The 24,506-nt window shown below is 43.5% G+C and overlaps 1 protein-coding gene across 7 annotated transcripts in view; it reads left to right on the forward strand.

The window, feature by feature from the left end:
* The window catches only part of klhl32 (kelch-like family member 32), a 184,798-nt gene that overhangs the window by 54,558 nt on the left and 105,734 nt on the right, over positions 1-24,506 (forward strand). For 5 of the 7 annotated variants that reach the window (XM_067983834.1, XM_067983839.1, XM_067983837.1 and 2 more), the window contains one exon: positions 9,952-10,050. The exons of the other annotated variants lie outside the window; for them this stretch is intronic. In XM_067983834.1, coding sequence (XP_067839935.1) covers positions 9,952-10,050 — 99 coding nt within the window. The remainder of the gene's footprint in view (positions 1-9,951; positions 10,051-24,506) is intronic. 7 annotated transcript variants of the gene reach the window in all.

Here is a 24,506-nt window from a genome sequence, read left to right on the forward strand (position 1 = left end):
CAAAAATGTGCAGCCTTTCAGACAACTTCAAGTTTTAGATTATCACAAGAAGAAGTGAGTGATTTTCAAATGTCAGTGGTACATTTTCCTCTGTGTGTAAGATTAAAGGAAAATATTTTCAGTAACCTATCATTGAATTATCAATAGTTTTTTTTGTTTAACATTACATATAGAGTAAAATATAGTTTTGCTGCAGAAGTTGCTCAGCTATTTAAATCCATTACTGTTATGATACTAGGAAACAAAGGGAATATTTAGAATTGTGAAACTGGAAAGCTTACTGTAATAATAGAATGTGAATAAACTAACTTTTTTTAACTTCCTCAAGTGCTGACTATTTATACATATATTGCTTCAGGATTTAATTTAATAAAATCTCAAAATGTCTGTCTATATTTGAGATTTATTCTTTTAACGTCAATCACTTTCTATAAGTAAATTATCTAGATTTTAAACAAAATAATCTTTCCCAATATATTAGCACGAATCAGACTTAAAAAAACAAAAGCTGTTGTTTCACGTGCATAAAGAAACAGAAGACTTTTGCGTGTGAAATATTACTGGACTATGAGCATTATCTGAAATTGCAAGGCTCTGATGCTGACGGGGAGTCTCATTAGTTGTGAGCACAGGTTGGAGGTAGGATTGCAACATTGTAGCCCTAATTTTGTGTCCTGTGCTCATGTTTAGTGCCATCTGCAAGACCCTTGCAATTTCTGCCCTCATCTAACCAATCTCCATTTATAAAACTCACACTCAACCTCTGGAGCGTGGGCATGTCACGGTTATTGTAATGATATATGATCAAATTTTTGCTTGTGAAAATTACATGTTTCTTGGATAATAGTGTTTGGCCACAGCACCATGACCTTAACTTTTGTTTTGCACCTCATCTGGCAAAATCAACTTAGATTTTCATACTTTTATTTCCTATCTTTGAAATTTGGGAGTGACCATAACAATTGGCAGCATGGATATGAGACTGGATGTAAGATGTTAGTGGAAGTTTATACAGTCGTCTTTAAAAAAAAAGGGTGGATGAAACTGAAATTTAGCATAAAATGTAAGAGGTGATTTAAAATGTGCCTGTTTTCCTAGTCATTAATTGTCATAAACACCTGAACATCTTGAGACTGATTTTACGAATGTGTGCTACTGGTGGGGAGCCTCGCTTACAGGCTACGGGTAGAAGGTTGTCTGGAGCTGGAGGTGTGCTGGGTCAGCTATGTTCAGGATGGAGGCGCTAGGGTCGAAGATGGACCCAGTGGAACTGCACAGGAAGATGAGGGTGGACGTGCTGCGGTCCGTCCACTACTTCCTCATCTACATGTCTCTCCCTTTATCCTAAAGAAATCCTAAATAAATCACAGGTGCCTTGCTCCCTGATGAGGCGAGGCTCTGTGCATTTATAAAATTAGCCCCCATCAAATCAAATCTCTGATGTGGTGTCAGCCTGAAATGCCTAAGTTAGATATTTTTCCTACATTTGGGGGGATTTCAGCAGCGTATTGACAGCACAATGACCTTTTTGAGTTAGAAGGTTGCGAGTTCAAGCCTTGCATTGTGAGGCTACATTCACAGCGTGTTAGAGCAACAGGAAAAAGTCCATGATGTTTTCTGCACTAGTTTAACCTATAACTGTGTGCAGTGAAACCCTCTTATAAGAAAGTCCAATTTACTCTCAAAAATGTTCTTTTTTAACAGAATGTGGTTATTACTAGACTACATCGCACCTCTAAGAGCCCAAAATATTAATGAAAGTCAAATTGAATTTTACTTGGGAAGTTACAACGTCCTTGTTTTCTTTCTTGTAGCACTAATCCACAATGCAAAGCTCAAATCATGACACCATTTGGTCACCTCTCAGGTCCAGGAACTACAGTGGGAATTGTCTTGAGAGCTCTTGGTCCCAAAAGACTTTTTTGGATGATGAGCGGTCAAGGTTCCACAAGCCCATTTACAGTTAGAATAGAAAGAAAATTTCCTAGACCAGGCAGTAGCCCCTCTCATGAAGTTGGTGAAGCCTGTTTAATAAATACTTGTGCCACCGTTACATTTCATTGAGAATGAAGCTAAGGCAGTAATGCTATGAGTGTAATCTCTGCAATCCCACATGGGTTTGACAGATTGTAGTTCACATCTTCTGGAGCATCCTTCCAATAATATTGGAGCAATGAAACCTCAATGACGGCTTATCAGTCCTCGGGCAAGGCAAGGAGTGCCACCATGACCACTGCCTTATTTTCTTAGATTGCTATTTCACCAGATACAAGAAATAAACTACTCCAGGGAATAAGGCATGATATGTAATAGAGGTAAAAAGAACACCAAAGTGCCCAAAATCTGCAGTAAAAGCTGAAAAACTGGTAGCGTCAACCACTTGGTCAGCAACACATGGAAGAGAAAGTTGAGTTAATATTTGGAGTGGGACGACTCATGAAGGGTTAAAGCCAAAACATGGACTTAATTTTCTCTTTCTGGTGCTGATTTAATTTGCTGGATAGTTTTAGCGTTTTCTGTATTTCATAACATAATACAGAACCTGTTACACATTGCCTACATTGCATGTATATGGACATATGAAAACAACGGACAGCAAGAGACCAATTGGTCCATCGAACCTGTCCCACACGGTCATGTTGCAACCGAGCTTAATGATCCACTACCCGGCCCTCCCTACCAACAGCCATGTAATCACCTGGGAGAGGCAAAAGAAACAGATATACAAAAACCTTAGGCCAATTCAGGGGGAAAAAAACATTTGGGAAATTCCTTCACAACCCTCAAACGCAATCAAAATAAGTTCCAGGATTCCACAGTGAACATGAAATATATAATTGTAAACAATTTTACAACACCAAGTTATAGTCCAGCAATTTTATTTTAAATTCACAAGCTTTCGGAGGCTTCCTCCTTCCTCAGGTGAACGTTGTTGGAAGGAGGAAGCCTCCGAAAGCTTGTGAATTTAAAATAAAATTGCTGGACTATAACTTGGTGTTGTAAAATTGTTTACAATTGTCAACCCCAGTCCATCACCGGCATCTCCACATCATGAAATATATAACCCAATACCCCACCTACCTCTTGCAAGCTGAGATATTAGCCACAGTCACAAACTCGTCCTGCTTCCTTTTGATTGCTTGGAGTGAATCCACACTCACACCAGAAGCTAGCAACTTGTTCTGAATGTTGATGACCCTCTGCGAAAAGAAAAGCTTTCTGATATCTAACCTAGTTCTATGCTTATGTAACTTATCATAGAATGATGCAGCACAGAAGGAGGCCATTCAGCCCATCGTGCCTGTGCCGGCTCTTTAGTAGAGCGATCCAATTAGTCCCACTCCCCTGCTCTGTTCTCGTAGCCCTGCAAATGTTTTCCTTCAAATATTTATCTAATTCCCTTTTGAAAATTACTATTTAATTTGCTTCACCAACCTTTCACGCAGTGCATTCTAGGTCACAACAACCCTTTATGACCTTGACATCCTTCCTAAAGTGTGGTGCCCAGAATTGAACACAATACTCCAGCTGAGGCCTATCCAGTGTTTTATAAAGGTTTAGCATAACTTCCTTGCTTTTGTACTCTATGCTTCTACTTATAAAGCCAAAGTTCCCATATGCTTTTTTAACAGCTTTCTCAACTTGCCCTGCCACCTTCAAAGATTTGTGGAGGTATACCTCCAGGTCTCCCTGTTCCTGTTCCCCCTTTAAAATTGTACCATTTAGTTTATATTGCCTCTCCTCATTCTTCCTACCAACGTTTATCTTCACTCTTCTCTGCATTAAATTTCATCTGCCATGTGTCTGCCTATTTCACCAGTCCATCTATGTCCTCCCTGAAGTCTGTTACTATCCTCCTCATTGTTTACTACATTTCTGAGTTTCGTGCCACCTGAAAACTTTGAAATTATGCCCCGTATACCCAAATCCAGGTCATTAATATATATCAAAAAGAGCAGTGGTCCTAACACCAACCCCTGGGGCACACCACTGTGACCTTCCTTCCAGTCTGAAAACCAACCGTTCACCACTACTCTCTGCTTCCTGTCCCTTAGCCAATTGCGTATCCACACTTTGCTGTCCCTTTAATCCCACGGGCTTTAATTTTGCAAGCAAGTCTATTATGTGGTACTTTATCAAACGGCTTTTGAAAGTTCATATACACAACATCAACCGCACTACCCTCATCAACCCTCTCTGTTACTTCATCAAAGAACTCAATCAAGTTAATCAAATATGATTTGCCTTTAACAGATCTGTGCTGGCTTTCATTTATTAGCCCATACTTTTTCAAGTGGCAATTAATTTTGTCCCGGATTATTGTCTCTAGAAGTTTTCCCACATTAGGCTGACTGGCCTGTAGTTGCCGGGTTTATCCCTCTCCCCTTTTTTGAACAGGGGTGTGTAACATTTTCAATTCTCCAGTCCTCTGGCATCACCCCCATATCTAAGGTGGATTGGAAGATTGTGGCCAAAGCTTCTGTAATTTCTACCCTTACTTCCCTCAGTAACTTAGGATGCATCCCACCTGGACCGGGTGACATTTCTACTTTGAGTACTGCCAAACTTTTAAGTACCTCTTCGTTATCTATTTTTATCCTATCCAATATCGCTACTACCTCCTCCTTTACTGCGACATTGGCAGCATCCTCTTCTCTAGTGAAGACAGATGTGAAGTATTCATGTAGTACCTCAGCCATGACCTCTGCCTCCACAAGAAGATCTCCTTTTATGTCTCTGATTGGCCCCACCCTTCCTTTGACTACTATTTTACTATTTATATCTTTATAAAAGACTTTTCGGTTCCCTTTTATGTTAGCCGCTAATCTATTCTCATGCTCTCTCTTTACTCCTCTTATTTCCTTTTTTAGATCTCCCCTGTACTTTTGTATTCAGCTTGGTTCTCTACTTTATTGTGAACCTCACATTTGTCATAGCCTCCTTTTTCTGTTTTATTTTAATTTCTATATCTTTAATGATACAGGGAAGTCTAGCTTTGGATGCCCTACCTTTTCCCTTCATGTGAATGTGTCTACTCTGTACACAAACCATCTCCTCTTTGAAGGCCTCCTATTGTTCAATTACTGTCTTGCCTACCAATTTTTGATTCTAATCCACCTAGGCCAGATCCCCTTTCAACTCATTGAAATTAGCCCTCCTCCAGTTAAGTATTTTTACGCTTGATTGTTCCTTGTCCTTTTCCATAACTATTCTAAATATGATGATATTATGATCGCTGTTCCCCAAATACACCCCCACTGAAGCATGCTCCACCTGCACCACTTCATTCCCCAGAACTATATCCAGCACTGCTTCCTTCCTCTTTGGGCTGGAAACACAATGATCAAGAAAGTTCTCTTGTACACATTTCAGAAGCTCCTCCCCCCCCCTTTGCCCTTTACACTCTTACTGTCTCAGTCTATATTGGGATAATTGAAGTCCCCCATTATCACTACTCTGTAGTTCTTGCATCTTTCTGTAATTTGCCTGCAAATTTGCTCCTCTATCTCCTTCCCACTATTTGGTGGCCTGTAGTATACACCCAGTAGTGTAATAGCTCCTCTGTTGTTCCTTAATTCTAACCAAATAGATTCTGTCTTTTATCCCCTCAACGACATCATCCCTTTCCATTGCTATAATAGTTCATTTGCTCAATACTGCCACCCCCCTCTTTTTTTCCTTCCCTATCTGTCCTAAGTACCTTGTAGCCAGAAATATTAAGTTCCCAATCTTCCCCTTCTTTGAGCCAGGTCTCTGTTATTGCCACTTTATCATGATCCCATGTGGCGACTTGTGCCTGCAGCTCACCAACCTTATTTACCACGTTATGTGCATTTATGCACATGCACTCCAAACCCATCTTAGACTGTCTCGCATTTGCCTGCCCCCCCCCCCCCCGATCCCTCCTATTTCTGCACCCTCTCAGTGATGCCCATTACCCTGGCACCAGGGAAGCAACGCACTATGCGGAACTCAACATATACACGTATCCTGTAGTTCTCCATAATCTATCTTATTCAAATAGTCTATCCACGTGCATACATTCTAGTCGCCTCATTATTTTAAATACTTCACTGAAATCTGCCTGAAGTCTACGCTTTTCTGAAAAGACCCAGCTCGCTAAGCTTACCATGGCAACTAAGAGCTTTTAAATCTACTGGCTCTCCTCTGAACCTCTTCCAGAGCCTCAATATCGCTCACCAGGGGACCAAAACTGTACGCAGTATTCCACAAGAGGCCTAACCAAGGTCTTGTATTAGGACAATATAGAACTTTTTGTTCTTTATTGGCTTGTCCTAGCAATGCATCCTAATACATTATTTGCTTTAGCTATATCTTTGTGGCCCTGGTTGTTAACCTTTAAAGATTCATGTACGATTACACCTAGGTCTCTTTCCCACTCAACAGATTTAGTTCGCAACCCTGCATGGTATACATGTGGTGGACATTAGCCCTACCCATGTACATAATGGTACATTTATGAATATTAAATAAAATTTGCCAGCTGCGAGCCCATTCCCCCATCGCATCTAGATCTGATTGTATTTGTTTTTTTCTCATCCAAGGTTCTTACAACACTCGCACAAATATTAATATTATACACAAACTTGCAGACAGTTCCCCCAAAATCTTCATCCAGATCATTAATGCAAATTGTGAAGAGCAATGCCCTAGAAACGATTCCTGCAGGACTCCATTAGTAACTGGTCTCCATGACCATTAATAACAACCTTCTGAATGAGAATACAATGAATTCCTTGCCCAACCCAAGTTCTGTCCTCCAATCCCGCAGGACTCTATCTTATAAAATAACCTATTGTGTGGTACCTTGCAACAAGCTTTATGAAAATCTAAGTATACTATAGTAGCTACCTTCATCCACCAAACAAGCAACTTTCTCAAAAAATGAAATCAGGTTGGTCAGATATGACCTTTTCCCAAAGACATGGGGCCCGATGTTACCAGGGCTGCGGGTTCTCGGCGGCGGGGGGGGGCTATCCCACGCGCCCAGTGAAATCAGTCTGCCCCCCGCATGATCGCAGCCCAATTAGATCCACTTACCTGGTCTTCCGGGTTCCCCACTGCTGATCTGTGCGTCGGGCGGGCTGCGCATGCGCAGTAAGATCTGTCAGCTGGAGGAGCTCTATTTAAAGGGGCAGTCCTCCACTGACAGATGCTGCAACAAATAGAAAAAATTACAGCATGGAGCAGCCCAGGGGGAAGGCTGCTCCCAGTTTAAAGATGCCTCACTCCAGATATCAATACATGGGGTGAGGAGGAGGGGGAGGACAGAGATCTTCCCCCCGGCGGGCGGGAGGAAGCGGCCTGCCTCTGCCACCAAGAAGGCCTAGCTCAAGGTGGCAGAGGAGGTCACCTGCACCACCAACATATCGCCCACCTGCATACAGTGCAGGAGGCGCTCCAATGACCTCAGTAGGTCAGCCAAAGTGAGTACACTTACTCATTCCCCTACACTCCATCTGCCACATCACCGCCCCCACCCCACATCTCCTTCTGCACTGCCAACACTACTCTGTCACATCACCCCTCATACCCACTCAAACCTCATCCTCATCTTACCTGCACTTACTCACCTCGCCAGTACTCATCCCGCCACTACCGCTCAACCCGATCCTCATTCAATCTCATGGCTCTATCTCATACTCACCCTCTCGTGCATCTCCCTCACGGCCAGCCTCACTCAACCTGCCACCATCTGTGCTGCAGCCACAGGGCATGCATCAGATATGTGCAGTAGGCAGCATAAGGCAAACGTGTCGTGAGCATGAAGGGGATGCACAAGGGTGTCTGAGGGTTTGTCATGGGTGTTACTTATATTGAATTTCTGACCAACTCACATTACATATTATATTGGCACCACTACTGCCATGTCTTTGTGAATCTTGTCTGGTTTGTGCAATAATGCCCTTTCCTGAGGATCACTATGAATACCCACAGCTGATGCCACCCATTGTGTCACTGCAGAGTGGGTGTAGGTGTATTTGCAGGGCTCTTTAGTGCAGACGGCTGAGAGACATCGGCGATGTCCCCGGTGGCACCCTGGAAGGATGCGGAGGAGAAGTTGTTGAGGGCAGTGGTGACTTTGACAGCGACAGGTAAGAAGATGGTGCTCGGGCCAGCCAGGAGCAGCTTGGCATGAAGGAGGCTGCAGATATCCATGACTACATGTCGAGTGACTCTGAGCCTCCGTGTGCACTGCTGCTCAGAGAGGTCCAGGAAGCTGAGCCTCGGTCTGTGGACCCTGTGGCGAGGGTAGTGCCCTCTGTGAAGCATCTCTCTCTGCGGTAGCCCTCCCTCCTGCTGTACAGGTGGATGTGTCATAGCACTGTGTTGTGGAGCTCCACGTGTCAGAGGTGGACGGCGTGGATGGCGAGGCTGGTGCTGTTCGCCCTCCGAGGAGGTCATGACTGCAGCTACGGCGGACCCCATCCGGAAGATGTACATCTGCGGAGGTCCGCAAGGTAGGTACATGTCTCTAGACCCCGGGGTAAGTGTGCAAGTTGGTGACTTTGATTGTTAGGAGGAGGGTGGTGGAGGCCAAACTTTGTCCCAAGTGACAGAGTGGCCTCCTGCAATGAGTGAGGGTCACTCCCCCACACCTGTCAAATGGACCTTTGCAGCTGCCACAGGCTGATGGCTGCAACACGTCCATTTGAACTGGGAGTGTTTCCCCCAGTACGGGAAACAGTCCCAGTTTGCTATAAAATCCCACCCCTCCTCACATAATCCCTTAATCAGGTCAGTTAATGACCTGAACAAGCAAAATAAATAGCTTCAAGTGGAACCCCGCTGGCTTTAATTGCCTGCGGGATTCCCACCAGCGGGGGCTGCGTGCGCACGCCGGCGCGTCACTGGGGAACCTGGAAGTGGGCGGGTTGGAGTCGGGCTCCCGACCCACTCCGGGATTCTCCGATTTTTGGAGCCCCCCCGCCAGTAACGCACCCGATAGCGGGTGCTAAAATGATGCCCATGGTGAGAGTCTTTGATTACTCCTTCTCTGTTCAGCTGGTTACACAGAGTATCTCTAATGATCCCTTCTAGCAACTTGCCTATAACTAAAGTCAAGCGAATGGACCTATAATTTTCTCCTTTTGACTTGTTGCCCTTTTTGAATATTGGCACAACATGAGCCTCCCTACAATCCACGGGAAGTATCTCTGTTCATAGCGAGCTGTTAAATATATAAGCACTGAACATTATATTGCTTCCATTTCTTTGAGCACTTCCTGATGAATGCTGTCAATACCAGGAGACCGATCTGTTTTGAGACCCTTATCCTTGTCACATTCACTTTGACACTTACAAGAGTCAACTGTACATTGCATTAATGGTAACTGAGCATAGTCTATTGGAGTGAAGAATGGCTGGAATGATTAATGCATTGTAGCCATTTAAAACCTCTGCCAAAACCAGGGAGTTCACCTGAATCTGCCCTGTGCAATCTTTCCATGGCCCTATGCAGTCCTTAATAGCTCTTTGACTCCTCGCCAAGCTTATAAAAAATAGATTTTACTATTGCTACTGCAGTTATCCACCATCTTCCTCTCCAGTGAGCTTTTGATTGCTCTGATAGCAGGTTTTGTTGCCTTTAGCTGAGTTCAATACCTCTCTTTGTTCTCCTGAGAGTTCATTTCCTTTAGTCCGTAAAAGTATTTTAGCTTTAGTCTGCTTTGTCCTTGCACATAACTAGTTAGTCACTTTGGCTTTGTTTTACCATGAGCCCTTCTTTTGACTCTAAAGGACATCTATGACTTCCTTTTGCATTAGGATGGTTTTAAAAGTATTCAATTTATCTTCTGTGTTGGTAATGTCCCCGCTGAATAGAGTCACACAAGCAGTTGTGATTTAGTACAATTAATAATGCAAAAAAAATGTATTTTGACACAAAGTCAACCTCTCTTTTAAACACTAGAACTGTTTAATTTTCAGATCTTACTGGAACCAGGTGTAGTTCAAGATGTACTCGCAGCAGGAAGTCATCTTCAGTTACTGGAGCTCCTGAAACTCTGTTCTCACTATCTAATCCAGGTGAGTCAATACTTAGCTTCATTATTCTTGGTTGCTGGCTTTGAAATCATACTACACAAGGCGGTGAGGATGGCTGTTCCTTTAGAGTTTAGAAAGGGCTGCACCATTGAGCAACTGTGCATTACAGAAGAGGCTGATGGGAAGAAAATTCTAGTTTCCAAAGGGCCCTTCTCCTCTGTCTCCCTTGTCTGCGTTTCTCTTCCTCTTCCTATCTGCTGACTCCTCATCATTTGACACTAAAATAGAGATGGAGGATGCAGCAAAATATTTACAGAAGAATTTCGAAATGCTATGTAGTTGGTCTGCCAAATGGCAGGTGAATTTTAGCATTGATAAATGTGAAGAATTGTAGATTGGCTGAAAAAATATGCTTCATAAGTAGTACATGAGATTGAATAGGCAGAGAGAGTTAGAAAAGGATCATGGAGTAATGGTTGACTCATAACTTCCAATGTCTGGACAATTTTGGCAATATATCTTGTAAGGGAGCCAAAAAGCACTCCTCAATTTTTGAGATCTTTGCGGGGGTCCAGGCTGCATCCTGGGCCTGAACCCCAGGTGGGCCCCACAAACCCAATCAGTGCCCTGGTTTGCCTATTCTCTCTCTGAGAGCCAAGGACATGTGAACTACTGGCATTGGGAGTCCCACCCTCAGCCTCAGCCCCACCCCATCCTACGCTGCTGAAAAAAAATAAAGAGAAACCGAGAAAGGGTATTGGAAATAACTGAGAGAAAAATCATAAGGAATGAGTGAGTTTATTTTTACCTAAATTCCCCAGATTGAAATGATGTTTCAGAAAATGATTACAATCCAGTGCTTTTGAACAAGAGTTCCAGACTAGTGCTGGTAGAAGATAACAATGGTAGATGATTTCTGAAACGCAACTACCATTTCATGTGAATGCATCCACTTTTTGAGCAAACTTTGTTTTATTTCCTTTTAATTTCAGACCAGTTTATTTCAATATAAATCTGACCAGCCAGTCATATTGATACTTTTACTCTTTCTTTTAGCTTTCTAAAATAAAATGCATTACTTGACTAGGTACAGTAGTTGCATAAATCTAGTGATGTCCTTCTATTTGTTATGTTGTGTGTATATATTGTTTAACCCTTCTTACCTCTGACGATTAACTTTGTTTATTGTCAGTAAACATTGAGAAACAAGAAAGCTACCAAAAGCCTTAAAGTATTTTCTTTTAAAGTTTCCCAATAGGTTTAATTGAAAATTATGCTGTCAATTCCTTTCATGTGTACTAATTTTTTTGAAAGAAATCTGAAAATGTAATCGTTTACGATGTGTTGAAAATAAACGACGGAGTCTCACAGAATTCTAATGAGAGAGCAACTTTCCTGAAGTCCTTCTACCCACCAGACAGCAAATGTGTGAAGTCAGGAGACAGTGACGTCTGCTCCATGTACTGGGTTAGGACAGAAGGGAATGATTCCACAATCCCAGGGAAAATGGCTCTGGGATTGCTGCGCATGCAAATGCACTCATGCACTTGATGTGGGGAGCTAACATTGCTGGATTCAGCAAGGTCAGCTAATTTTAATAATTTCCACATGCTCTCAGCACAGTCTTGTGCATGGGTTTAATGCATTGGGGCCTGCCGAATCTGGAGCAATTCTTAAAGGAATGTTCTTCAAAATTAAAAGGATACAGGCCCTTAAAGGTAAGTGGTTGCATATAGGGAATAAAGATATTTGGAACCTTTCTCAAGGCTCTAAAATGGTCACAGCAATTTTCAGCCTTTGCGAAGGCTACATGGCCAGGGGAGGGAAGAAGAGACAGGCAAGGTCAAAAGGACAGAAATGCATTGTGGTGGCATGAAATGGAGTTTGTGGGGAAACAGCGCAGTGGCATTGCCTCCTGTTTGATGGCTGGCAAAGTGGACATTCTGCATGAAGTGAGTATGAGTATAGTTGTTATGAGTAGAGTTTGTCATTTCTGGGCATCCTTTCCAGAGGACAGCAGTGCCCAATGTCTGGCAGGAGGTGTCAGACACACCGAACACTACTTATTTTTCCTGCAATACTTGGGAATGAATGTGGGAGAAGACAGCACATTTTCAGGAATCTGGCAAGGTTAGGCTAACCAACAGTACCATGTAGATGGCACATGCTATAGATCCATAGAATATTCCAGCACAGAAGGAGGCCATTCGGCCCATCATGTTTGCGCCAGCTCTTTGCTAAACCAATCCAACACTGCTCCGACTGCTCTGTGCTCTCCCAGTAACCCTGTACCTTCCTCAGTTCAAATATTTATCCAATTTTCCTTTTTAAAAAAAATGTAATGGACTCAACTACTTCCTGTAGCAAAACGTTTCATGTTCCATCAAGCCTCGGCACAAAGAAATTCTTCGAACCCCTGTCCTTGATGCCTTAGTGACAGTTTTAAATTGATGACCCCTCGTCACTGTTTCCCCAATCAGAAGAAATAGACATTCCCAATTCACTCTATCAAAACCCTTCATAATTTTAAAAGCTTCAATTAAATCTCCTCTTAACCTTTTCTTAGGTGTTAGCCATGGCTCAGTGGTAGCACTCTTAGCTCTCAGTCAGAAGGTTGTGGGTTCAAGTCCCACTCCAGAGAGGGAATTGGCAGTCGGTGTGCTAATGTCATCAGAATTGTTTCTTCGCATTGTGGGTGGGTTATGTAGAAGCCCTGGAAAAGGTTCAGAGAGGAGCTAGTGGATTGATACCCAGGAGGTGAAATTTGTTATGGGTGGTAGTGCAAAAGGGGCTTTTTCCTAAATTGGCCTGTGGTTTTTAAAATCTTTTTTTTGCCTTTCCCAGGAGATTGTGCGGTGCGGTGGGGCGGGGAGGGCGCGAGGCGGGGCGGTGGGGAGCAGATGGGGTGATGGTGTGTTTAAGGCAAACCATGACAGTATAGGACAGGCTCGATGGACTGGCTGGTTTTTCCTGTCCCTCATTTTCTTAAGTTCGTCTGAATGGTTTGGGTCCTGCTGATCTTTTTGATGTAATTTCTTTCATACCTCAACAACGAAATACCTGTATCTGAGATACTTTAAAAAAAAATCCCTGTATACGAAGGTAAACCTCCAGAAGCTATTTAAGAGCTCCTGTGCCCGTGGACCTTTCTTCGCTTTCATTAAAAATGAGAGCAAAACAAAAGGAGCAACCATAAAAACATAGAAAATAGGAGCAGGAGTAGGCCATTCGGCCCTTCGAGCCTGCTCTGCCATTCAATATAATCATGGCTGATCCTCTATCCCAATACCATATTGCCGCTCTCTCCCCATACCCCTTGATGCTTTTGTGTCTAGAAATATATCTGGCTCCTTCTTAATTATATTCAGTGACTTGGCCTCCACAGCCTTCTGTGGTAGAGAACTCCACAGGTTCACCACCCAATGAGTGAAGAAATTTCTCCTCATCTCAGTCCTCAGTGTCCTACCCCGTATCCTGAGACTGTGACCCCTTGTTCTGGACCCCCCAGCCAGGGGAAACATCCTCCCTGCATCCAGTCTGTCTAGCCCTGTCAGATGAGATCCCCTCTCATTCTTCGAAACTTGAGTCAATATAGGCTGAGTCGACCCAATCTCTCCTCATACGACAGTCCTGCCATCCCAGGAATCAGTCTGGTGAACCTAGGACAATTAAATACCATTTAAAAGAAAATTAGCGTGGATCTGCTCTACCAATTCAACACTCCCTTGGCGCCAGATGCACTCCTGGTGAAGCCTTCTAGTGAAATGTATCTGATGGACATGTTCATATCTGTGAAATAGCAATCTAAGTACAATACAGACTGTCAAAGACAAATTGGAACTTGATTGGAAGATAAATGATACTTCAGGAAGTCACCAGTGCCAGATTTGCAAAGACACTCTATCCAATAGCACAGTTCTATTGCTATGAGGAATGGTTAGAGAGGCTTAACATCTAGGGCTCAATTTTGAAATGGTGGCGGGTTGGCAGTGGTTGTGGTGGGGGGGGGGGGGGGGGGAGGGGGTTGAAAGTGCGCGTGGCAAACCTGAATAAAAGGAACTTACCTTTTCCGACGCGTTCGCGATGTAATTAATGGTGATTAAAGTTGTTTCCGGGTTTCGCACCCGGCAGCCGATAGGAGCTGCAACACCAAGGGGTGGGTGGTGGAGACAGAAAGAGAGAGAGATGTCATCCGATGCTGGATCAGAGAATGGAGGGCGCTGAAGAGCGGGGTGGGGGGAGGAAGAGGGAAAGATCAGGGGGGGAGAGGGAAAGATCGGGGGGCTGAGAGGGACGTCGGAGAGGGAGACATCGGGAGGAGACGGGGACATTGGACATCAGAGCAGGGGGGTGCAGGTGACATCGGTGGAAAGGTAAGTTTATTTTGTTTTTTTAACTTTGTGCAATGCTTTTTTATTATTTTAATTTATTTTTGCCTGATCCGGCCCTTCACGTCTGGTTTCACCAGGTGTGAATCGGAAACCATGGGAAAGCTGCCCTGGTAAGTTTAAAATCGTTTTAACTATCTACTATGTCAGAAATAAAGTATCTTAAGTACCTCAATGCAATTCTAGGTGGGGGGTATTGTCGGGAATAAGGAGGGTACAGAGATAGGAAGAGGCGAGGACATGAAGGGATTTAAACATAAGGATGAAAATATTTTAAAAGAGGTGGGGCGGCTGGGAGCCAATGTAGGTCAGCAAGGGCAGGGGTGATGGGTGAGTGATATTTGATGCAGGATAGAATACGGGCAGCAGAGTTTTAAATGAGCTGAATTTTACGGAGTCTGGAGGATGGGAGGCCAGCTATGAGAGTATTGGAATAGTTCAGTCTGGAGCCTGGTTCAGCCTGAGACAGTGGTTGGGGAGCGGGATGGAATCGGTAGTGAGGGTACGGAATTTGTGGCAGAAGCCAGTAACAATGGCTTCAATCTTCCTAGTTTTTAATTGGAGGAAATTCTGGCTCAGTCACGTCTGGATATCAGACAAACAGCTGACAACACAGAGGCAGTGGAGGGGACGAGAGTGGTGGTGGAGAGGTGATGCTGGGTGTCGTCAGCATACATGTGGAATGAGGATGATGTCGCCAAGTGGAAGCATGGAGATGAAGAAGGTGGGGCCAAGCATGGATCCTTGGGAAGCTCCAAAGGTAATGGTGCGGGATTGGGAAGAAAAGCCATTGCTGGAGATGCTGTGGCTGCGATTGGATAGGTAAGAGTGGAACCAAGCAAGAGCTGGACAGCAGAGAAAAGGCATTGGAGGAGGATGGTGTGGCCAACTGTGTCAAAAGCTGCAGAGAGGTTGAGGCAATGAGAAGGAATAGTACTCTACGGTCACACAGGATGTCATTTGGTTAGGGCCGTTTCAGTGATGTGGCGGAGGTGTAAATCTAATTGGAGAGGTTCAAATATGGAGTTGCGAGAAATATGGACATGGATTTGGGAGGTCACAACACTGAAGGACTTTGGACAGGAAAAGGAGGTTGGAAATAGTGCAGTTGTTTTGCAAGGACATAGGGGTTGAGGGTCGTTTTTTTGAGAAGGAGATGATAATAGTGGTTTTAAGAGGAAGGGGTACAGTACCTATGGGGAAGGAACCATTTACGATGTCAGCTAGCATGGGGGCCAGGTAGGGAGGTTTGTTGGAATGCAGTCCAAGGAGCAGAAGGTGGGTCTCGTGGACAAGATGAGCTTGGAGAGGGTATGAGGAGAGATTGGAGCGAAACTGTAGAAAGTCCTGGATGTAGGGTTATGGCAAGAGGGTGCCTGGGGAGGGAGGGCTATTTGGCTGGGTGAGCAAGTGGTGGAAGGGGGGGAATGTAGCAGCGGCAGCTGAATGGATGGTCTTAATCATAGTGATAAATTAGTCCATGAGCTCCTCACACTTGTTGGAGGTGAAGATGGAGGCGGCAGGGGTGAGGGGTTTAAGAAGGCGGTTTGTCGTGGAGAAAGGAAACCTGTGCTTATCTTTGCTCTCCAGGATGATCCTGGAGTAGTGGGTGATGTTGGCAAAGGAGACTAAGCTCCCATAGCACCTGAAGTGGTCCAGCCAGGTGATGGATGGATAAACCAGTTGTGTGCTAGATACACTTAAGGCAGCGCCTCTTGGAGTTGAGGGAGTGAAGATGGGGGCTATACCAGAGGATCGAGTGTAATGGGAGAAAGTAAAGGTTTTGCTGGGGACATGGGCATCAAAGATGGACAGGAGGGAGTAGTTGAGCAGATTGATGGCTGCAGAAGTATTATGATGAACTGAGGGCCAAAGGCTAGACAATTGGGATTTTAAAAATGCAGAAAAGACAGCTTTTGACACTTTGGGTGTTTACTCTTCATCAGAACTGGAAGAACTTCCTTCCTCAAAGAGGGATAAATGTTGGAAATAATCTGCCTGGTAGCATAGCATAACCAAAATTATTAGGGATTTTTGAAATGAGGCTAGTGAAAGAGTTAGAGTACTATAGGAATGAGGGGCTCATTGACCTTTTCTTGTCTCTGACACATGTCCTTGTTTTCTTATATTCTCCTCCTCTTTTGCTAATACATATGTCTGTTGATATAAAATAACACTATCTTCATTTAAAAAAATAGTTTGCCAAACTTTTTCTCCTTTTGGGAGGGAAAAGAGTTGGAGGACCACTGTTTTATTTTCAACAATTTAACATAACATACAAGTAATGAATTGTATGTTTCAATGTTTCAATGTGAATCCTTATTTGTTTATAAATGGAAAAGGTTCATCAAAAACTTTTTCATCCACATGGCTACATTTGAGCTATATTGTTTTTCCCTTCCTTCTATCCTCATTTAAAGATAAAACACCAGTAGATGGCAGTATGGACTCATTAAATGTTAGAAGTCTGGAATTGTAATTTTGTTTTTGGAAAATGTTTCCTTTGAAGGTTTTGGTGGGGGGAAGAGCATAAGTGACCTTATTTATAAATTTTAGGTTCATTTCTGCCATTGTAAACATTTTACATGTTAAAAAGGGTAGTGGCTTGTTTCAATATAGTTAGCAAAGTGCCATTTACCAGCAGAATCATTTATCATTGTGCATTGTAAAACTGGTCATTTGTTATAATTTGAATGTAAATTATGCTTAGGTTTTACAAATAAGGTGACAGACTTGCATAAGAGAAATTGCAGGGTTCATCTCCCTTCTTTCATACTTCAGTCATTAGGTTCTGAATTAAATACATCTTATTAAACAAGGAGCATGTCCAAAGATGATATTGTAATGGCAAATGACTCTCCCCTATTATAAGTATATTTTTAATTCACAGGCATTAATTTGTCATTAAGAACCATTAGTTTAGCACTTTTATGTGGTGAACGTGATCTGAAAGAGGAGCCTGCTGTAAGACATGAAATGGCTACTCTTTTGCTGTATTACCCTGCAGCTGCTTTACATTATTAAAGAAAGCTAATGAATACATTGCAAAGGCATAGTGGTGATCAGTGGGTTACAAGGATTATCCCATCGGTGAGCAATGACCTGATAACTCACTGGTGATAAAGACACAAGTGGGTTATTAAATTCTTGCAAACAAGTTTTCTACTTCAATTATTTTTCAATTGGCTAGTCTCATGACAGCAATGCAGTGTGAGTACACATAGTAAAATATACAAGCTGTAAAATCAGGCATGTAAGTAACGTCTTTGTGTAGATTTTTGACTGGGAAACCTTGGCAGTGTAACTTATATGCTTCTGCAACTCAGATCTAATAGGATAAGGAGCAGGAGGAGGGATGCAAATTCCTTGGTGCGACTTTTGCAATACATAAACATCAGATTTTATGGTATGTGTAATTCCAATGTAGGTAAATTCTTTGTAATATCCTCCTAATGCAAGCAAATTGTTACTGTGTTCTATTTTTTAATTCTCGTGTCAGAGTGTGAGGAACAGGAGTAAGCCATTCAGCCACTCGAGCCTTTTCCGCCATTCTATCGGATCATGTACCTCAACTCCATTTACCCGCTTTTCTCCATATCCCTTGACACCCTTACCCAACAAAAATCTATCATTCTCAGTCTTGAAAATTTCAATTGACCCAGCATCCACAGCCTTTTGGGGGAAGAGTTCCAGATTTCCACTACCTTTTGTGTGAAAAAATGCTTCCTGATTTCACTCCAACTGGCATAACTCTAATTTTAAGATTATGCCCCCTTGATCTGGATTCCCCCACCAGAGGAAATAGTTTGTTGTACTGGATGCCCCAGTTTTGTGTAAGCTGTCCAGAAATAAATAGGATAGCAGAGAGGATTAAAACTCTGGGTGGAGGGAGAAGGGAAGAGGTAAACAAAACAGACTAAAAAGAAAGGAAATTCATGACATCAGTCGCAGAAAGATCGAATGAGAAAAGACATATTTTCTGAGGCTAGGCTTAAATGTTCATAAACAAACACAAGGAGCATCAGGAATGAAATACTAGGGGTAGAATTTCCATGGACATTCCCCGATCTCCCGCGGAATTTAGGCAGAAGATCGGCGGAAATCACATGAGATTTGGTGTAAACAGCAGGGAGATTGGGAACCCCTGTGGACATTACTGGCAGTCGAGTCAAGTCGTAAGAATGTTGACATTATTGAATTACAGACATGGCTGGCAATAGAGGATGTCCAAGAGCTAGAGCTGAGAAGGTATAAAATATTTTTTTAAGGATGGATCTACAAAGTGATGTGGAAGAGTTGCATTATTAATGACCAAAGTATAGCAACTATAGAAAGGATGAATATAGCAGCAGAAGGGAATAAGGCTGAAAGGAATAATATGGATATAACTGAGTAATAATGAAAGTGGTAAATTATTAATTGGTAACTGCTATAGAGCATCAGTGAGATGAATATGCCGAGAGGGAGCTGTTTAGGTAGATTGGGAGTGGGAAGGGAAGGGGAGGGGAGGGGAGGGGGGGCCATTGGCTGTGAAACATTGTAATATGCTGCTGATGAGGGATTTCAACATTCTGGAGGTTGAATGGACAAGTCAGAGACAACCAGAAGACAGAGATGAAAATACAAACAGTTTCCTGAGATGGTCAGGGATTCTTTCCTCAGATAACTTGAAGAGCTGACTAGAGCAGAGGCTGTGTTGGATATAGTGTTTAGCAATCCACCTGAGCTATTAGTAAAGTGAAAGAGCAGGGGAATGGGACTAATTGGATAGCTGTTTCAAAGAGCCAGCACAGGCAGGATGGGCCGAATAGTCTCCTTCTGTGCTGTATCATTCTAAGATTCTATGATTTCTTAGTGTCCATACTTCTCACATAAGCACCTCAAAGGACTTTGCATTCTGCTGCAGTGTGTACTACATTCTCACAACCCTATGTGTGAGAAGTTTTAGTGTAGCAAATGTCATTCCAATGTTTTTTCTGAAAAAAAAGTAAGTCATGAACCTGATAATACAGGCCAGTTAGCCTAAAATACATATTAGTAAAGATGCTTGAGGGCATTTTACAGGATGCCATAAATGAATATTTAATGATTACAGGTATCATAAGGAGCAGTGAGCATTGTTACTGAAATAATAGGCCATGCCTTACAAACCTTCTAGAATTCTTTGATGAGATAACTGAGGTAATGAATGAGGGTAATCCAATAGATGTAGTTTACTTAGATTTCTCATGAGACTAATAGGGAAAGTTAAGGTTTATAGAACAGGTGAAAAATTGTCTTGATGAATTGAGAATTGGTTGGATAACCAAAGACAGAAGGTGCTGATAAATGGAAAATTTCCTTGGAAAAAGTAAGTAGTGATGTTGCACAGGAATCTGTTCTTGACTCTCTGCTGTTCATAGTATTTGTGAATAATGTGCAACATGGGCCCAGATATTTACTCGGGGCCGTGAAGAGAGGATTTCCGGACCCGGGTGTCGGGACATCTTTTTACATTTTTTCAGCAGGTTTCCTGCCCAACAGGCAGCATGGTTGACAGGCTGGCTGCCTGTTTGGATGGGAAAGCAGCCAGGGAGCGGATGCCAGGTAAGTGGGACACGATGGAGGGGGGGGAGGGGGGGGGAGGAGTGTTGGGGCCAGACATCGGGAGGGGTATCGGTCATCCTGGGGGGAGATTGTGGGGGCGGGAGTGTCAGAGATCATGGCGGGGGGGGAGGTGGGGTCAGCCGATCGCATGTATGTGATTGCAGCAGGTCAGCTTTTTAGGCCTGGAGGAAACACTCCTGCTCCTTCTGGCCCACAAGCGGTGCAATAAAGGCACTTACCTGTTGATCCGGGCCTTCTCGCCTCCTCTTACGTGGTGAGAATCAGAAGGCCCAGGAATCTCAGCCCCCAAAGCTGTTAAAATGGAGGCCCGCGGCCTCCTTAAAAGATTTCACTGACCGACCCGCCTCCTGAAAGCGGGTTGGTCGGCAGCCTCCCAACCCGTCTCCATTAAAACCAGAAATGGGCGGGTTGGGATCAGATTTTACATTTTTATAATTTTTACCTTCCCGTCCTCCCCCAACCCACCTGTCCTTGGGGGTTAAAATTACCCCCATGGTGTCTGTTGTAGTAGTAGTAGTAGTAGTCTTTAGTTTGCTGATGGAATGAAGCTATGTGGGCATATAATAAAGGAAAGAAAGAATTTGCAAACATATAGCACATTATCATGGCCTTAGGACATCTCTGTTATGTTTTTGAGTCTTTGTTGCTCCACTGACTCTAGGGCCTCGATTTTTACTGGGGGGCGCGTTTGGCATGGGCGGGGTCAACGGGCGGGAGGAAAACCCCCACGGGTTGCTCAGCGTGAGGCCCGGCCATTTTATCCCCTGGGCCTTATTTAAATATTGCAACACTGTCTCCTGTCCGAAACCGACAGGACTGATGTCAGGGGCAGCGGGCAGGAGGGAGCAGGAAATCGGCAAGGGAGCCTTAGGATGCCAGGGACCTGAAGGAATGGTCCTCAACATAACCTCAGCACTGGGCAAGGGATCGGTAGTCGATGCCATTGCACAGAGAGAGAGGTAAGGATGGGGCTGAGGAGGCTCAAGGACTCCTTGCGAGGCCTGGGGGGAGCATTCCTGCTCCTTCTGGCCCACACGGAGTTCTCACAAAAGTCAGTTTCCAAAACTTACCATGGCCTCTTCTGGCCAATTGGTGCCTCCCGCCGAGGGTCGGCTGTCGGCTTTTATATCGTGCGGGATTCACCCGACTCCACATTAAAATCACGTTATGGCAATGATGACGTCAACGGGCTGCGATTTTTGAATTTAAAGTAGGTCCCTGCATGCCTGTAGCAAGAGCCTCTGCCTACTTAAACGTTGGCCAAAGATGAAATGGCGCTGGGTGGGAAAGAAGCGATGTCAGACCGGTACTGCCCACGCACCATTCTCTCTGGGCGAGGGGGATTCAAATCAAGGCCTAGATACTTCAGTTTATGTATTATAGCTTTATTTAAGTGTGTCTTAACTCCTTATGGGCTTGAAAGTATCTTCACTACCCCTAATATCTAGGTAAGGTTCTGAAAGCAAGGCCAGGATAATAAATAGAAGACCTTTCTGTTAATTGCTTTAACTATTAGATTTATCCTGTGCCTCAACAGAAACTTTCTTCCATCTTCAAAAAAAAAAGCTGAACAGCCTCAGGCGTCATTTTAGACTTCATCTGTGCAAGTGCGTAAACTCGCTTGCTAGATAAAGCCTAAAATATGCCAATCTATAACTGTAATATAACTAATCATTTGAAGTGTATGTAACCTTTTCTGAAAAGATTTAAGTCTGTAAAAGAGATTGCTGACGTTTGAAAAGTTATGATTTAGCTCATCAAGGTTCCACAGAAAGGGTAATCCCTTTCTATATCTTGTAATGGATTAAATGACTGTTTCAAAAATAGATAGAATTAGGTAATATTCTAGAGACTAGAAATGACTATACATTGTTCTGAGTATGGGAAACTATTGATGATATTTTCTATTAATTTTCTTCTTTAAGCTTGAGACAATTTTGATGTAATATGTATGTTGGCCATTCTTTCGTCATACAACATCAAAAACAAAGTGATGTAGTGATGTGTTTCAGTGTAATTGTTGACAGTGCATCATGTGCATACCTCGTGTCCTAGATTATCTGTGATGCCCCAATTTAAAAGGTCAGAAAAAACCACTTGTCCTGTTTCGATGTATTGGGCACGATTTTAAAAGTGAAAAACAGGTGGGTTGGGGGCAGGGGGGCATTCAAAATTGCAACCATTTCAGACCTGCCCCAACCCGCCCATTTCCGATTTTCACCAGGCAGGACCAAGGGAAGGTAACCAACCTGCTCCCAGGAGGTGGGTCAGGCCTTAAAATCTTTGAAGGAGTCTTTGGGCCTCCATTTTCCCACAGTTTCCGATTTCAACTCATGGGGGCCGGGATTCCTGGGCCTTCTCTTTCACACCTCGTGAAAGGAGGTGAGAAGGCCCGAGACTAACAGGTAGATGACTTTCTGGTACAGCTTGTGGACCCGGAGGAGCAGGAGTGCTTCCCCCAGGCCCAACAAGCCTACCTGCAGCGATTTTTTTTCCACCCCCCCCCCCCCCCCCACTCCCAAACAATCGTGGACCTCTTCCTCTTCCCTCCACCCCCCACTCCCCCACACAATCGTGGACCCCTGACCCCGATCCCCCCCACAATGATCGCTGACCCTCGACCCTGATCCCCCACAATGATCGCGGATCCCCCCCTACGATTGCAGACCCCCATGATGATCCCCGATCCTGAAACAGCCCCCCCACCCCGTGACTGATCCTGGATCCCTTCCCCCGTGACCCCCATGCCAGCCTGTGCCCCCATGCCCACATATGCCCCACCCATGCCCCCATATGCCCCATCCATGCCCCCCATCATCTATACAAACAAAGACTTACCTGAAGACTTACCTGAACAGGTCCTCTCTCTGGCTGGTCCCCCGTCCGACTGAGACCAGCCTGTCAATCAGGCCGTAAATCGACAAAAAGAATAAAAGAGATCCTTACGTCAAAATCGTAATGATGTCCGGGTAACCCGTATTTCCGGGTTTCCCATCCGACGTTTGACCCCTCCGCCCCCTTCCCGGCTCGGGGTCAAAATCATGGTCGTTGTGTTAATTATTCTGTTTTGTAGTTAGATGCTTTAGGGGGCTTTCACTTGCTATGTAGATGCTGGAGAACAAGAGAATGAAAAGGAAAGAAGTCCTGAGTAGCAGAATCAGCAAATGTTACAGGGAGACAGCTGTGAAAGGGGGAGAAGAGAAACAGGGAAACAAAGAGTTCTTTGATAAATTAAGGAGTACGTTATTACTTCTGTTTTCTAAATAGTTCAAGCAAGGAGCCATGTTTTAACTACTTGCTTATTGGAGACACAAATGGAATGTGGCTCATAAGCATCTCACCACTAGCCAATTTATAATGAATGATGAGGGCTGACAAGGTTACCACTTTTCAATCATTAAAATGTGTCACTAGCTACAGCAATGATATTCTTGGACAAGTAGAATAAAAGGGAGAAGGGTAATGAGGAAAAAGCCTTATCCCAGGTTGTATAGGTTTTTCCATTTTGACCTATCAGAGTAGTGTATACAGAAGCTCAATTTCTTCAGCAAGGTTTTGCCTTGCATCTGTTTGGTACTGGAAATAAACTTAAAAGGACCATCAGTGACTTGAATTGCAGTTGTGAAAATGGCACCAACCATTATGGTTACTGGGTCTTTGCAAACACCATGAGGTAATTTTTTTTTCAAGCACTAACATAGCTTTTGAATGGTGACTTACAGGGGTCAAGTACCTGATTATTGCAGCTGTGAAATGATTAAGAGCCTTAACTTACTTCTAGCAACCAGTTAAGATGCTGTATTTTGGAATGTGCAATGTTCACAGTTGGCAATAAGCCCACTTAATGCTGCACAGCTTCCTGTAGTGCCTTAATATCCAAAAATATACCTCTAGGCTTTTCTTGTTTTAACTTGATTACGACATTAGTAAAATAACCTGCTACTGTGTAGGGTTCAAGAATATAATTCAATATAGTAGTTAGTTGTAGAAAATGATGGCTATCCAAAAGTGATTAGAAGGTAATAATCTCATCTCATCGTTGAGATGATGTCATAAACTCAGAGGCAAAGGTCAGGCGATTTGCAATTAAATCCTTGAAAGCTATGTATGCATTAGTATTATTTATTTTTCAAATATCTATAACATACTAAAGTCTTGCATATAGTGTGTATTTCCTGTCCATATTAACCCTACATCCTGTGTCATGATTTCTGAGTCACATTCTTTATATCAACATTTATAATGACAAAACCCAATGTCAACATTTGGCTGTCACTATAATTACAGGCCTCTGGCCCATAGGTACCAGTTGTGTCTCCCACATCCTTCTCTTTTGTTACCAACTCAACACAAACTGTAAGTGCATAAATTTAGCTCCACTCTCCATCAAGCAAATATATGCCAACCCCACTGTCTAATTTTTTTTCCCCTTTTGCCGCTTGACTCGGCTTTTCCACCAATACTTCCGCTGACGCTGACCTAACCTTCTGCCCACTCCCGATC

This window comes from Heptranchias perlo, chromosome 5 (assembly GCF_035084215.1).
Source record: "Heptranchias perlo isolate sHepPer1 chromosome 5, sHepPer1.hap1, whole genome shotgun sequence".
Lineage (NCBI taxonomy): Eukaryota > Metazoa > Chordata > Chondrichthyes > Hexanchiformes > Hexanchidae > Heptranchias > Heptranchias perlo.